General features: G+C 39.5%; 1 protein-coding gene across 1 annotated transcript; it reads right to left on the reverse strand.

Moving 5' to 3' along the window:
* Positions 1-11,047: 11,047 nt before the first annotated feature.
* Positions 11,048-15,325, reverse strand: LOC115423933 (cell wall integrity and stress response component 4-like). Its single transcript, XM_030140976.1, has 4 exons — positions 15,254-15,325; positions 14,038-14,079; positions 13,153-13,536; positions 11,048-11,387 (listed from the first exon to the last, which is right to left on the reverse strand). Exons 1-4 carry the CDS (start codon positions 15,276-15,278, stop codon positions 11,224-11,226), a joined length of 615 nt encoding a protein of 204 aa, XP_029996836.1. The 5' UTR covers positions 15,279-15,325; the 3' UTR covers positions 11,048-11,223.
* Between the last annotated feature and the right edge of the window lie 524 nt (positions 15,326-15,849).

Here is a 15,849-nt window from a genome sequence, read left to right on the forward strand (position 1 = left end):
AATGTATTCCTCAAAATTTCACTCCCTCTCTTTCTCCCAGACTTTCTGTTGTTTCTGTGTTTCACTGTAAATGTTTTCTGTCTCCTTGTTTGACCTTTACTCATCCATTCTTGAATCACAGTGTTTTATGGTGTGTGGAGACTGTTCCGTCCTCTGGACAAACTGTCCCAGCTGCCCTCCACTTTATAGCACACCCACAACACTGTCCCTTTTCCTCTCCCTATCCTTTATTTCCACCCTTTCCATCCCTCCTCCCTTTCTTCCTACCTGTCTTCTTCCACCTCCTCACCTCGACTGTTTCACTGTGATGTGTTTTGACATTTGAGTTATTCCAGTTCACTGCATCGTGTCTGGGCTGTGCTGGTGATGTGAGGCATTTGAGTTTAGCAGCAAATAAAAACACTGCATTTACTTCAAAAGTGGTTGAGGCAGTTCTTGATATGTAAGGGGTCTTTGGTTTGTTTCATCTGCAAGTAAATCAAATTGAGCTTAGGCTGTTGATAGCAACCAGTGACTAACACATCCCTAGCTTGAGCAGTAAATGCTTTGGCTTGACTTTCATTGGATTTTGTTCACCACTGGAACTGCCTTTTGTTCTGCCAAGAAAGAGGCCAGCGTCCAAGTTATTAGGAAGTTTTGCTGACTATGGTTGAATTTAAAACCATTTTGTTCCTACAAATGCCACGGTTGTCTGAGCACAAAGTGACCCCATAGTAGCCTGGTCAGACATCCGTCTTTCTCAATGAGAAATTTGTCTGGAATTGCGGGATTTGAATCAAAATATGAAGGTGGGACTAAGAGGCGCAGAGTAAACCAATCACAGATAAGACGGATGTGATGTAACTATGCGATGAGCAGATCCCTAATGTCAACAAACCTCAGCATGTTTCCATCATAGTGTGGTGGTGGTGGTTGAGTACAAACTTCATTGAACAAGAAAATCACTCGGAGAGTGCAGACCTCCACCAAGACAGATCTGTGCCCCCCCCGATCACCTCCAAAATTTAATCATTTGTTCCTGTGCCAGTATCAACATTTCCTGAAATTTCATGAAAATCCGTCCGTAACGTTTTGACTTATCTTGCTAACAAACAAACAAACACACAATGCAAAGTGATCACAACACCTCCTGGTGGAGGTAATGATTACTGTCTGCTTTTGTCACAGAAACTTGAGAATACAGGGTGTAATCTGTAATTCTACCCTAATGTTTGTATCAAGTAAACAACCAACAACAGTTGGAGAGAGTTTTGCGGACTTTGAACTGACTTTGACTCGTGACAAAAAGACGTTGGTTCGTATGGCAAATTGCAAAACATCCACCCCCAGACTTGTGATTGGTTGGTATAGAATAGATCATGCATATTTCATAATGATTGGCCCAATTCCAGACTGTTTTCTCAGTATTGAATACACTGAGAAAACCAGATGGCTGGACAGGCTAACACCATAGATTTAATGTAAGATGTCAGCCATCAGCTTTTCAGGCCTTCTTTATCTGGATATTATATGTAGCATTATAACACCTGAGTGAGTAAAAGACTTAGAGCAGGGGTGTCAAACTCTGGTCCTCGAGGGCCGATATCCTGCATGTTTTAGATATTTCCCTCTTCCATCACATCTGGAAGCCATTACATCATTTTCAGCTTCTGCAGAACTTGATGATGAGCTGATCATTAATTGGACTAGGTGTGCTAGAAGAGGGAAATATCTAAAACTCAACTCAGCCCGACTTGGGTACCAGGTACTGTTCCTGGAGACAGTTTCCATTACAGGATACTACGAACTTGAGTACCTGGACATCATAGCGATGTGGCTTATTACTTCCATGTCATCTTTTCAGAGAGTCACTGATAAACTAGCTTGTTGCATGTTGTCTCATCAAGCTCATGCTGAATTTTTACGTCGGCCACCAAAGACTGAATCTCCTTGACCAACCATGGTGTAGTTTTACGGGCTGTCATCATGTGGATTAACCTACCGGTATATTTACTGTAAACTTCCATATCTGTTTTTTGTAAAATGGTGGGTCACAGAGACAACTCTCTGACCCATTAGTGGTCTGCAGTGTTTACACATCATGTTTTAGTATCTGTTCCCCAGTCTTGGAACCTTGGCAGAGTTGATACTAAAAAAACAGAAAGTACCAGATTCCAGGTCCTTTTTCGTAATGGAAACGCAAAAACGCAGTCGAGTCGAGTCGGTACCATGTAGTGGAAATGCAGTAGTAGTGCATGAAGACAGATTTACTGTCAAACTTGTAATTTCACAAAAACAAATGAAAAAAAACACTGCTAATAAATCCACATAACAGAGACAGAACCATTACAGAACCAAACTCAGTAAGAATGAGACAAATCAGATGCTGCCAGAATAGCCAGCGTCCCCTCCATCACCTTCAGCAGACGTGGGCAGACTGAGGTCTAGGCCTGACACCGCCCACAGTGGCTCCACTGCTGGTTGGATAAGGGGTTCCTCAGGATAACATCTCATTTTGGCCCCATGACCACCATGCTGCCCAATAGAAACAAAGTTCTGCTGTGAGCAGAGATGAGTCACTGAGAGAGAGAGAGCTGAGCAGCCAAAGGACAAAAAAGTGGGGATCTGGCTCTCATTCCATAGGAATCTCTTCTGATTCACTGGAAAGCATCAGCTCTTAGAAACGGATCTGTTGAACACAACACATGACTAATCCATGTCTCATGTCCTTCACTGTCTTAACTGATTTTCCAAAAATTATCTTAAAATTTCTGATGCATTTGGATGAAAACCTGACATTAATCTGCTTGAACTCATTCATCATTGTTTTTGGTTCAGTTTGTTTGTTTGTTTGTTAACACTCTACCAGCAAAGCTATTGGTCAAATTCATACCAAATTGGGTTCATAGATTGTTAGTGACCCAGAACAGATGTGATTACATTTTGGGAAAAGTAGGCCAAAGTTCACATTTTTAATGAATTTTTTTTTACATATTTTTCTTCTCCCATTTACTTATAATGGTCGAAATTTTAATTTTGTTTCAATTTACTTCAAACTTGGCACACATATAGAGGCAGTTGACATGCTGACACCAGCACACACATAGACATGATGACATGAGCTGGACTGATGCCAAAATAAGCTACAATACATGTGAGGGGCGGGGTTTGTTGTGCCTGGAACCACCTGTTTAATATGTTTTTTTTCTTCAGTATGTTGTACAGGGTGTCCCAAAAAAAATGACATCATTTGAGATATCCATATCGGAGTGACTACTGAAACTGCCAGCCGTCCAGATCCTTTTTTCTGACACAAACAGCCTCCCTCTTGAAACTTCTTATGCCACGTCCAAATCTACTTTCCTGTTGGCGCTTGTTTATGAAATTTTCTAACAAATTTACATTTGACTGAATTTAGGTGTACTTCAATACACAGAATGCCTTTTCTGTTGCAATAAACGGCAAGTCTATTCCTGAAAGCAGAACAATAAAAATGATTACACTTTTTTGAGCAAAAAAAAGTAAACACATTTTAAACAAATTATTAGGTGATGAAATGATGTCAAATTTTTTGGGACACCCTGTACAGTGTATGTTGTAGTAACCTAAAACACATATGAGTTTAGATATTATCTCATATCTCCATTCCTTGCCTCTGTTTCCTCATGTCTTCCTCTTATTTTCTCAGTTTTCCTCTTTTCCTTTCTGTTTCACTCCCCCCATCATTACTCACACAAGCACTTCATTTCCTTCAGCGCCTCCAGGCTTATGTTTTATTGGTGTATGTGTGTGTGTTTGTGTGAGTGACTGCAACAGATGGAGTGTGTATGAGTATACTATATATGTGTTTGTGTGTCAAAAGTGAAGGGTGCTCTAAGCTCCGAATGCTGCTTGTCAAATCCCTCAATTACTCTTGATGCTAAAATGGAAGATTACAGTTCACAGGAGTGGCGACGTTTTCTCCAGTGGAACGTAAAACAAACACTAATATATGCAGACAGCTCAGCAGGTGGTTTGACGCCTGATCACGTACCCGAAATGCAAAGGGACATGGAACAGGTGCATTCTGCTCAACGTCATCTTGTCATATTCGTTTCATAGTGGGCAGCAGTACCACAACACTTCACATATTCTTAAATTAGCAGTAGAATATTGTAAATATAAACGGTTGGTTATCTGTATTATGACAGTTTTTAAAAGCAAACGGCCTGATAACAATCAAGGTGTACAAGTATATTTACATCAGTTATTAATCAGTATTGCAAAAAGATACCCCCAAAACCATTCCCAAACTGTTTCTTTGGCCATCTTATTACTAGATCTTGCAATCCTCCAAATTTGAAGAAAATCGGATAAAAACTGATAAAATGGCGACCCAATGAAAACATGTGCACAATTTTATTGTTATAAGACAGCAAAATTATTGTACATAATGTTTTGTAACACAATAAATAACTACTACTCAACTCCTGTGTCTTTTTATTACAAATACACACATCACAGTGCTTTTCATTATTGATCATTTTTGTTGAACAGCTGTTTGATTATCAATTCTTATTTTCAGTATTAAGACAATCAACCATTTTGTTCTGAAAACCCTTCTTTTACAGCCCTTTAATTGTAATAATAGAATGGGAACCTGTTATTTCAGTATAATTATGACTAAATATGCACAACTAGATAGATTTTGGTCTGCTCCCTGGCTGCAGAAAATTTGGTAACAATGTGGCAAACAGATGTTTACGTCAAACCGCATGTTTTCAATGGTGCATTGTTCACCAGAATTCACGTAGTGTCCGTACACCAATATACTTCCATCAATAATATCGTGTATATGCCTTATAGATGTATTGTTATAACTTGTTCACAAACGTTTATTTACTCCAGTACCAGAAAGACTTAGTTACAGATCTAACAGAGATGCGACCATGTGATAAGCCAGATTTCCATTCCAATCTTGTAGAGTCTGTACACCAAGTAGTGTCCGTACACCATATTCAAAATATGTGGGTCTAATTTTATTGTTTCTGTCAATATATGGAATTTATCAGCGTGCATGCTTTGGACACGACATCTATGCAATAAACAATGCATGATTATCCTGAGTGCTGAAACATTTATATATCTTTGTAGGCATTAAATATGGAGGCTATTAGGCTGTAGTGTCCGTACACCCAATAATTTCTGATTTGACAGGGGTACAAGCCTGCGAAATTTTTAGAATACACCATAATACAAAAATATTTTGGGCTTTAAAAGAGAAATATCAGACAAATAAAATGGCCTCTCTAATTTTTTGATAGAGCATTTTTTTTTTTTTTTTTTTTTTTTTTTTTTTTTTTTTATCTATATATGCACCCTTTCTGGTACTCTTGATTGTGATCAGGCTGAAAGATAATGTTGTGGTATGTTTGCATTGCATTGTGGGTATTGGGCATATTGGTGATTGTGTGTTCTTTTTCTGTGCAGGGGTTCAGCAGGGTTGTGGTGTTAGTGTAAATTTGGGGTTAATATATGTATGGTAATGTTTATTGTCCTTTTTGTGTTTGTTTTTGTATTTTTGTTCAGGCGTAGGCGTGTAGTTCTACTTGATGTCAACACTGAACTTACCAAATTAAAAACACACCCTGTGCTCTTTAAGTTGCACTGTGGCTGACATCTTATTGTTCCATGGCCTGTGTGACTTTATGTCAAAACTGTACTTTTCTAAGAAATTATCCAAGAAAGCCACATGATTAAATGGGAAATGACCTATAAATATAAGGTTTATACTTTTTATGATCTTAAATTAACAGTAAATTGTTGGAATTTAAATCCAGACAACTAGTTTATTAACAGTTAATTGACAGGTTTTGAAAGATAAATCAAATGTTTTTATGTGTGGTGTATCATTTTATTACATCCAATATTAATTGATATACAAGTTTTTTTTTTGTTTGTTTTTTTTTTTTTAATTTTATTTATAGAACTTTTCAACATTTACAGAATTTTTAATTTCACAAGTTTAACATTTATAATTTCAAGCAATTTATTCATAATACAAAGACTGACACTAGACATGATAAACAGACAGAACCCAAGAGAAGAAAAAAAAAAAGGCAATACAAACAAGACACGCATAAAGACAGTCAAGACAGTGCATTCTGGTACTGTTAAAGGAGGAAAGAAAATAAATAAATAAATAAATAAATACATACATACATACATACATACATAAATGAATAAACAGGTCAATAACAATATAAACACCTAAAATGTTTTTAAAGTTCCAGGCCAGGCAACATATTCACACAGTGTAAGAGAGGCTCCCATATTTTGTAAAATTTATTGATAGAGTTATTTAGGGTGTACCTAATTTTTTCTAACTTTATATTAAACATGATATCTCTAATCCATTGATCGTGTGTTGGAGGTAATGAGTCCTTCCATTTGAAGAGAATGGTACGCCTAGCTAGTAAAGATGCAAAGGCCACAACTTTTTGTAGGTTAGCTGAAGGAACTGAGTCATCCGGGCATGAAATGAGACCAAAATTAGCAGTAAGCGGAGATGGCTGAATACGGCACCCATATACCTTGGAAATGAAATCAAAAAAAGAGTTCCAGAAGGGGGTCAGTTTGGAGCTGGACCATAGCATGCGGTATATTGTTGCTGGGGCCTGCTTGCGTCTGTCGCAGATAGGATTTATGTCAGGGAACATTTTTGCAAGTTTAACTCTAGAGAAGTGATATACGAGTTTTTAACATAAAATTATGTGATAAACACCAATTAATAGCAGAACTTTTCCGCAATTTTAAGCCCTATTATTTGTTTTGTGACAATGTTCGTCCATATTTATAGGTAATTTAATTGTTTTAATACATGTAAATATTCTTTATTAAACATTAAAAAGTCAAAAAAATATGCAAAATCTCATGTAAAGTTAGGGCAAAAAAGTATATTTTAATTTTATGAGATGGTTATTTTCCATTATTTAACAGTATTTTTTTGGCACCCGAACTGCTGGAATATTACATTTTTTTTTTTTTTTTTTTTTTTTTTTTTTTACAGTTTATGACCCCCATTCTGGTCTTTGATTCAACCTAACACTATAGTACAGACCACTGGACTTTCACTCAGAGGCTTTCTGGGCCAAACTGTTTTAATATGAACATAAATGCATCATGGGTTGCACTGCAGTACAGATGGAGTCATACTTAGGTGTTTGAAAGACATGTGTGTATTTGAAAAAGCCATAAATATACTAGTGCTTCACAGGCATAGTACACCTACAAGACACTCCAGTACTTTTATTCTCCCTCAGGACCAGTAGAATAAAATGGAAAGGTCATGTTGACATTTAAGGTGCATTGATTGATTCCCAACACACACTGGGTAACGGACCAGGAAACAGTCCATGTTAAACGTTAGTGGAAGTCTTTGTAAGTAAGGTAAAAATGTATTATATTTTATAGTAATAATTTCCGGTGGCCGACAGGTGCAAACACGCATCATATACAGAAACGACTTGCATATTGAAAGAATGTGCTGCTCCTTGCCTTATTCTCTTTACTTTACTCTGATGAAGTCACTTAATGTGAACAACTGATGTTGTGTGGATTTGTTGCCGGTATTATTTGCGCTGTCGTTGTTTATGATATTCTCTTCATGTTTTCTTTTCTTATATTCCTCATTTAAAAGGTATTATTTATTTAATTTTATTGTAATTTTTTTTTCTGTCTTTCTGTCCAGTTTACTCAGTGCTTGTTCTAGTTATTGTTACCATTCTAATTATAACCATGGTTTTATTGTTTGTATTGTTGATATTCTCTTGTGAGGGTCTTCACCTCCTTTTTCTTCCTTTTTCCCCTTCCTTCACTCTTTCATTCTCTTCTCCCCCTTTCTTCTCCTCCCCCCTGTTCCTTCATGTCAGGTCCGACATCGAAATGTGGTTCAACAAAACTCATAATAAAGACAGTCAAATATCAAAGGGAGCCTCAGATACTTCATGAAGTTTCCCTTAGCAAAGCAAATTTGTTCAGCACCAAAAGGCAGCCAGACTGCTGTTATGATGCTGAACAAAGACAAGTTAAAAAAAAAAAAGAATGTGCTGCATATAAGAAAAGGAATGCTAGAGAACAATGCCGCAAATATAGAAATGTGCTGCAAATACGGAAATGTGCTGTAAGAAAAGAGTGCTGCAGAAACTAAAACAAATGCAAGAAAGAAAACGCTGCATATCCACTCACATAACAGAAGTGCTCCAGGCCTCCAGGGGCATCACTGAGTTTACATCTAAGAAACAGACAACGGCGAGAAGAACGGTTTATGGTGCAAGGACTTCAGAATATTTTAAAAGATTGATTCCAAATGTAAAAAAAAAAAAAGAATATATACCTTTATGTCTCTGTGCTCTCTCACATCAAACATCACTTCAGTCCTTCCACCATAAACATAATATGTGTGTGACTCCGCCCACTGTCCTCACACCAACTATACAGACACCTGATTGGTGGTCAGACTGAGCTGTGGTCCACTGTCTGGAACAGAACCTGCTACCCAGAAGGCCACACTCGAAACTTACAGTTAAAGCTGGAGTTCCCTCAGGAACCACCAATCCTGTTAGAGACACAGTTCAACCAATCACAGCTCACTTTATTCACCTGTTACAGTGATGGACACCTGGTCACTCTGCTGTCCTGAACTGGTCTCACACCAGTAAACTCCACTGGACGATGGAAAGAGAAGTGAGAGGACGCAGGATGACCAGCCCATCCATCCAAACTTCCCTTCTCTGTCTCCACATGTCTGAGTGTTTCCGTTCGTCTGTGTCCTCTTCACTGTCCATCCATCTGTCTTAACATCTGCACAACCCACAGACAAACTGTCTCCTTTGAAGAACTGCTGACGGTTTGGACGGACGTCCACAGAGACTGGACAGAGTCAACACATTCAACAGGTTAAAGACACATGGACCAAATGTCCAACTGTTATTGAGTCTGACTGGTTGAATTCATCATCTCACCTGCAGAAACAGTCAGTCCAGACAGCAGCAGGACACAGACACCTGAAGAGGACAGAGGACACAGGTCAGAGGACACATGTCAGAGGACACAGGATAGAAGACAGAGGACAGAGGTTAAAAGACACAGGACACCGGTCAGAGGACACACGACACAGAACTGAGGACACAGGATAGAGGTCAGAGGATGCAGGTCAGTGGACAGAGGACACAGGACACTAAAGAGGTCCTGATGGACTACGAGACCAGGCAGACACACACAGTGTTTACAGAGGGAAATATGGGTTTCCTGTTGGGTTTGTCTGTTCACAGCTACTGTAGTTGCTAAACTGCTACAGATGTCTGGTCAGTTTGGTTCCAGTTACTACGGTGGCCCAGAGGTGCAACAGCCCAAAAAATAATCCACTAGCCCCCAGAAATTATCCACTACATGTTTTAAAAATAAGTTTATTTTTAGCGCACTGACCTCCGCTTTTGGTGGGTTACTTCGTTAGCATTAGCCACATTAGCTGAAGGCCTTAAAAATTTTCAGCCTATGCTTTTATTTTTTCTGGTGGCCTTAATTTTAAAGCAAGAGACCTTTCAGGTAAACAGCACCCCCTTTAATTGAAAAGGTGGATAACAGCTTTTTTTCTTAGTGGATAATTTTCTGGGCTGTTCTCTTTTTTTTCTCATATGGTTAATATTTTGGGCTGTTGCACCTCTGGGCCACCGCAAGTTACAGACCAGTTCCCCGTTTTTTGGCCCTACAAAAACATCTGTCTATAAGTATTGTTATACATTAAGATGTTCAAACACTGTACTCAGTCAGCTGAGGCTCCTTGTGTTACTTAATACTTTTATTTTGTGCATTAACGGAAGTCGCTAATAGTGTTAGCATACATATGGAATTTTCTAGTGATGTTACGGGATGTGCCAAGGCTTTGAAGTTTGTGTTAAGTAATGGAGGGGGTGTTTCTGTGAAGCGCAAATCGAGGCTTGCTTCATTTAGGGGAGGAGCCGAAAATACTGACATCTGAAGCCTCGCTGCCCGGCTGTACCACGTGACTGCTTCGCGAAGTGGTTCAGAGATATTTCTATCTGATTCAGGTTTGACAGCAGTATAAACCCCTCAGGCTCCGTTCAAAATGTGGGTTTTTGATTGAGAGTTACGGTCAGTGCAGAGTTTGAACAGAGTTTGGATAGTTTGGATAGTAGAGTTTGGATCGCGTTTATGTAGTCAGCCCCTCCAGGAATTCACGATTTTGCTATCGCAACTATTAACGCAAATTCACCCAATCACCGCAAATTCTGTGTGGGGCTGCAATTTCGTCCAATCACTGCAAATTTTGTGCAAATTTGACTAATCACCTTAGTCCCCCTTCACCCACCCCTGTCTACGTGACATGTACGTCATCACGTTCACTTCCTTGTTGACAGTTGAGAAGATGAAGACGTGCGATTCAAAACATTCATATTTACCGACAAATATCACTGCCAGAGTTCATGGAAGTCAGTTTCCACATGTGTTACACAAAAGCGGAAGTATACTGTTCTGCACTGCCTGCAATACTGTGGTGGAACGCAAACGAAAGTCGCCGCTCCACAGACTGTCCTTTTCTAGTGTCCATCCTAAGGTCCACCTGTCCAATAGTCCTGTCCTTTTCTAGTGTCCATCCTAAGGTCCACCTGTCCAATAGTCCTGTCCTTTTCTAGTGTCCATCCTAAGGTCCACCTGTCCAATAGTCCTGTCCTTTTCTAGTGTCCACCCTAAGGTCCACCTGTCCAATAGTCCTTGTGTCCACTCATCCTGTGGATGGTCCACAGCTGTGAGGTGGATGGATTCTCAGTGTTCACTAACACACATTTACACAGATTTAGAACAATATTAGACACAAACAGGCCTTTAGTAAACACACAAACAGACTGAGATCTGAGTTCAACTGATGAAGAATGGAACACAAACTCAAGTGAGGTTATTTTTGATTTATTAGAATGAAACATAAAGGTGGAGTGGAAAAAAAGGAATAATAATGAGAATAAATGAGTAAAGTTTGATATTTAAAATATGACCAACAGATAAAACCAGATTAAAAGTATTGAAGAGTTTATGAAACATTTATTTACAAACTTATTCTGTTCAGTTTGGGAATCACATCATGTATAAAAAAGAAAAAAAAAACTTTGTTTTTCAGTTTCTGTTCCAGATGAAAAGTGTAAAATTAGAAATAAAAACATATTTCGGTGTCGAAGTCGACTCATCTCTTCAGAAGTCGTGTTCAATGGTGACACCTGCAGCCACGTTTTCGTAGTCTTCGTCTTCAACGTACCACTGCCTCGTCTCCACGGCGACGTCTGCAGCCACGTTTTCGTACTCTTCGTCTCTGACGTGCCGCTGCCTAGTCTCCATGGCGACGGCTGCTCTGCCTCCTGTGGGTGGAGTTAAACACAGCTCAGGTCCAGGTGTTCACGACCAGTGCTTGAACATGTGGTACTGCTGACGGCCACTAGGCGTCCCCACTGAGTCCATGAGGAACATCAGCTGGTGTCCAGAATGAATCCAGACCAAGTGTTACCTCTTACATGAGTCAGACCTGCAGAACCTGAAGGATCCGGATCGATCCGGTTCACTCCAGACTCCTGGACACTTTCAGCTTTAAACCATCCAAACTCTTTGGTTGGACTTCAGGAAAGACTCTAGTTTAGTTAAATCTGGAGAAATCCAGTGAGTGTGTTTTAATCCTAGGTTTAAGCCTAAGCCTGTGATCGGGTTCCAACTAAAACTGAGCTGAACTCCAACCAGAACATCACATCAGAACCAAACCTGTGACTGTGTCCACCAGTCATTAGACCAGACCCAACATCCACATGAGGACACAGGACTGGGACAGACTAAACACTGGGATTGGACAGAGAGACATACAGAGAACATGCGAGAACAGAGAACATATGAGAACCTAGAACATACCAGAACCTAGAACATACGAGGACCTAGAACATATGAGAACATAATAATAATAATAATAATAATAATAATAATAATAATAATAATAATAATAATAATAAACTTTATTTGTATAGCACCTTTCGTACAGAAATTGTAGCCCAAAGTGCTTCACATTGATTGAAAAAAATACAATATTAAAATACATTTAGATTTGATTAGAAATACAATAAAATAAAAATAAATATAAAAACAGCGCACATTAAAATATTTGATTATGCATAGAATTTTTGAAGTGCAAGAAATAAGATGAAATGTGAGAGAAATACAATAAAATAAAAATAAAAGCAGCGCACATTAAAATATTTGATTATACATAGAATTTTTGAACTGCAAGAAATAAGATGAAATTTGAAATACAGTAAAATAAAAAATAAAAACAGAAATACAATAAAATAAAATAAAAATGAAAAACCGCACATTCCTGGTTCCTGAATTGTGACCCCATTTTTATCTCCTTTCAAAGGCTGATGAGAATAAAAATGTTTTTAATTTGGTTTTAAATATATTCAGCGAACTGGCTTCTCTAATGTCTTTTGGAATTGTATTCCATAACTTTGGTGCATAGTTAGTAAAGGCTGCGTCCCCCATTTTCTTTGTAATATTTCTGGGAGTCGCTAGTAACCCTGCGTTTGATGACCTCAGTGTTCTAGTTTGTACATAATTGATCAGTGAGTTTGCAATGTAACTTGGTCCGGTTCCATTTAGAGCTTTATACGTGAGGAGTAGTATCTTAAAATCAATTCTGTAGGTTACCGGTAGCCAGTGCAGGGAAACCAACACTGGAGTAATGTGCTCTCTCTTCTTGGTTTTGGTTAATAACCTAGCTGCAGAGTTCTGAATCAGATAGAACGACCAGTCATTAGACAAGACCCAACATCCACATGAGGACACAAGACTGGGATGGAATAAACGCTGGGATTGGACAGAGAGAAATATAGAGAACATACCAGAACCTAGATCATATGAGGACCTAGAACACACAAGAACATAGAACATACTAGAACCTAGAATGACCAGTCATTAGAGCAGACCAAACATCCACATGACTGGATGGACTAAAAGCTGGGATTGGGCACAGAAACATACAGAGAACATACCAGAACCTCAAACACACGAGGACCTAGAACATACAACAACCGAGAACATATGAGAACCTAGAACATACAAGTATCTAGAACTTTGGAGAACCTGTGTTTCTTTTCCAGTAGATTGACACCATCAGGACAGTGGAGACACAGTACGGACTCATGACCAGCAGGCGGTAGAACAGCCACACGACGGACACCGAAGAACCAGGATCAGAGGATGTAGTTGTAGGGTCAGAGGATGAAAGTGTAGGACCAGAGGATGAATGTGTAGGAAAAGAGGATGAAGTTATAGGACCAGAGGATGAAGTTGTAGGACCAGAGGATGAATGTGTAGGAAAAGAGGATGAAGTTATAGGACCAGAGGATGAAGTTGTAGGACCAGAGGATGAATGTGTAGGAAAAGAGGATGAAGTTATAGGACCAGAGGATGAAGTTATAGGATCAGAGGATGGAGTTGTAGGACCAGAGGTAGTGGTGGTGAAACCTGTAGGAGACAACAGAACATGATGATCAGTGTTAGCTCCTGATCTACCATCAGGTCCACGGGTTCATCAGAACTGGATCCAGAACCAAACACAGCGTTGGATTAATCAGCGCCAATAGAACATTTGACAGACTCTGAGGATCAGCAGAACTCTGCTCTGTATCTGCACATAAAGGTTCCTGTCAGGATCCTCAACAAATGACGGTGTCCGTTCCGCATTCATTTAATAGAACCTGAGTCAAAGTCCATGAAGCAGATTCAAATTAGTACTTTTAGGAAAAATTAATCTGATGTTTCAGGACCTAAACAGGATTGAAAACACAATGTTCTTGTTCAAACAGAATGTGTGAATGTTCTGATATGGAGTTGGTTTGGGGCATCGCTGGAGATACATGGTTCTGTTTAGTCTGGACAGAACTGGAACAAACCCCAACAGGAAGTCCAACATTTACACTCATTCATAATAGACAGAAGACAGTCTATAAATGGACTTCATCTCACCTGCAGAAACAGTCAGTCCAGACAGCAGCAGGACACAGACACCTGAAGAGGACAGAGGACACAGGTCAGAGGACACTGGAAAGAGGACACAGGACACAGGTAAGAGGAGAGAGGAAACAGGGCAGAGGACACTGGTCAGAGGACACAGGGCAGAAGACAGAGGACAGAGGACACAGGTCAGTGGACACTGGAAAGAGGACACAGGAAAGAAAACACAGGACACCGGTCAGAGGACAGACAACACACGTTAGGGGACACAGAATTGAGGACACTGGTCAGGGGACAGAGGACACAGGTCAGAGGTCATAGTGCTTGTTCAGCAGTTCTGTGTCTGTCATTGATGTGACCAGTTGGACATTGTCCAGAGGTGGACAAACCTGAGACCACAGACAGTGACATCATGGACTGGATGACATCAGGTTCATGTGTTGGAGCTCCGCCTCCTGGAACAGGAAGTCAAACATCTGCAGTCATTTGACTGTTAAGACGCGTCTTCTACTGGTCTGAGCTTCCACATGTTCTACTGGGTATGGGAGAACATTCAGAGAACCCTGAGGAACCCTGAGTTGGTTCTAAAGTCCTCAAACCCATCTTGGTCTTCCTCTGTTCGTCTCCGACGGCTGAAACTTCCTGTGGTCGCACACTGACAGTTGAAAGTGGAGTGTGAGGCCTTGGTTCGACTTCCTCTTCCCTCGTTCTTCAGTCTGTTTGTAAAGCATCAGTGAGTCAAACCACCCAAACAGACCAGTGGATCTGAGGTGGATCCATGTGGATCCACACGGTCCAGGAGCAGTTTCACCCACATCATTCAACAGCTGGTGTGACGTTCAAAGGTCAAATATCAGCAGAATCACATTGTACGCTGACAAGCAACTCTTATACGAGAATGATGAGTTTAAAGACAAGACAGATGACAGGACTGGAAGATGGAATGACAAATGAGTGAATGAACAAATGAACGAATGAATGAATAAACAAACAAATGAACAAACGAATGAACAAATGAATGAACAAATGAATGAACAAATGAACGAATGACTGAACGAACAAATGCACGAGTGAGTGAATGAAGGAACAAATGAATGAATGAATGAACAAACGAATGAACAAACGAATGAATGACCAAATGAACACATGAATGAGTAAATGAGTGAACAAATGAACGAACAAATTCATGAACAAATGAATTAATGAACATATAACTGTCTGAACTCACCCAACAGAACAGATGGGTTCTTCATGTTGTTCTGATGCTGATCGTCGTCTTTATGAACACAGTTCCTCTTTCTTATTTTTATTACAGACGTATACAGTCGGTGAATGAGGAACTGCATCATCACCCATTGGTTCACAAATATGGAGCTATGGCTAACAGTTCAAACCAAAAGGGGCGGGGCTTCTATAATTCATGAGGATGTTTTCTAAACTGGACTTTGCTGTTTTGCTCTTAACACTAAATTACCCATGATGCTGCTACTGTTGGCGGGGAGAAGTTTGCTTTACGTTTGATCAAAGTCAGAGTTGAATCTTCAATATTTACAATAAAACAATCAACTTTTGGGTTCTGTTTCTGTTCTACCTCCATTCAGATCGGACCCTGTAGATGAAAACCACCACAAAAACCAATCTGTATTTTAAAGAATTACTGATGTTTTAAAGTATCGAAAACATCACTGAGGCTCTGTCCACATGGCAGGGCTATTGCACTATTCAGATTTTTGGGTGAAATCTGATTTTTTGTGTGTGTGTGTTGGTTCATATTCTACATTAAATGTGACTTGTATCAGTTTTGAGTCTGAACTGAATGTGACC

Source organism: Sphaeramia orbicularis, chromosome 8, assembly GCF_902148855.1.
Source record: "Sphaeramia orbicularis chromosome 8, fSphaOr1.1, whole genome shotgun sequence".
Lineage (NCBI taxonomy): Eukaryota > Metazoa > Chordata > Actinopteri > Kurtiformes > Apogonidae > Sphaeramia > Sphaeramia orbicularis.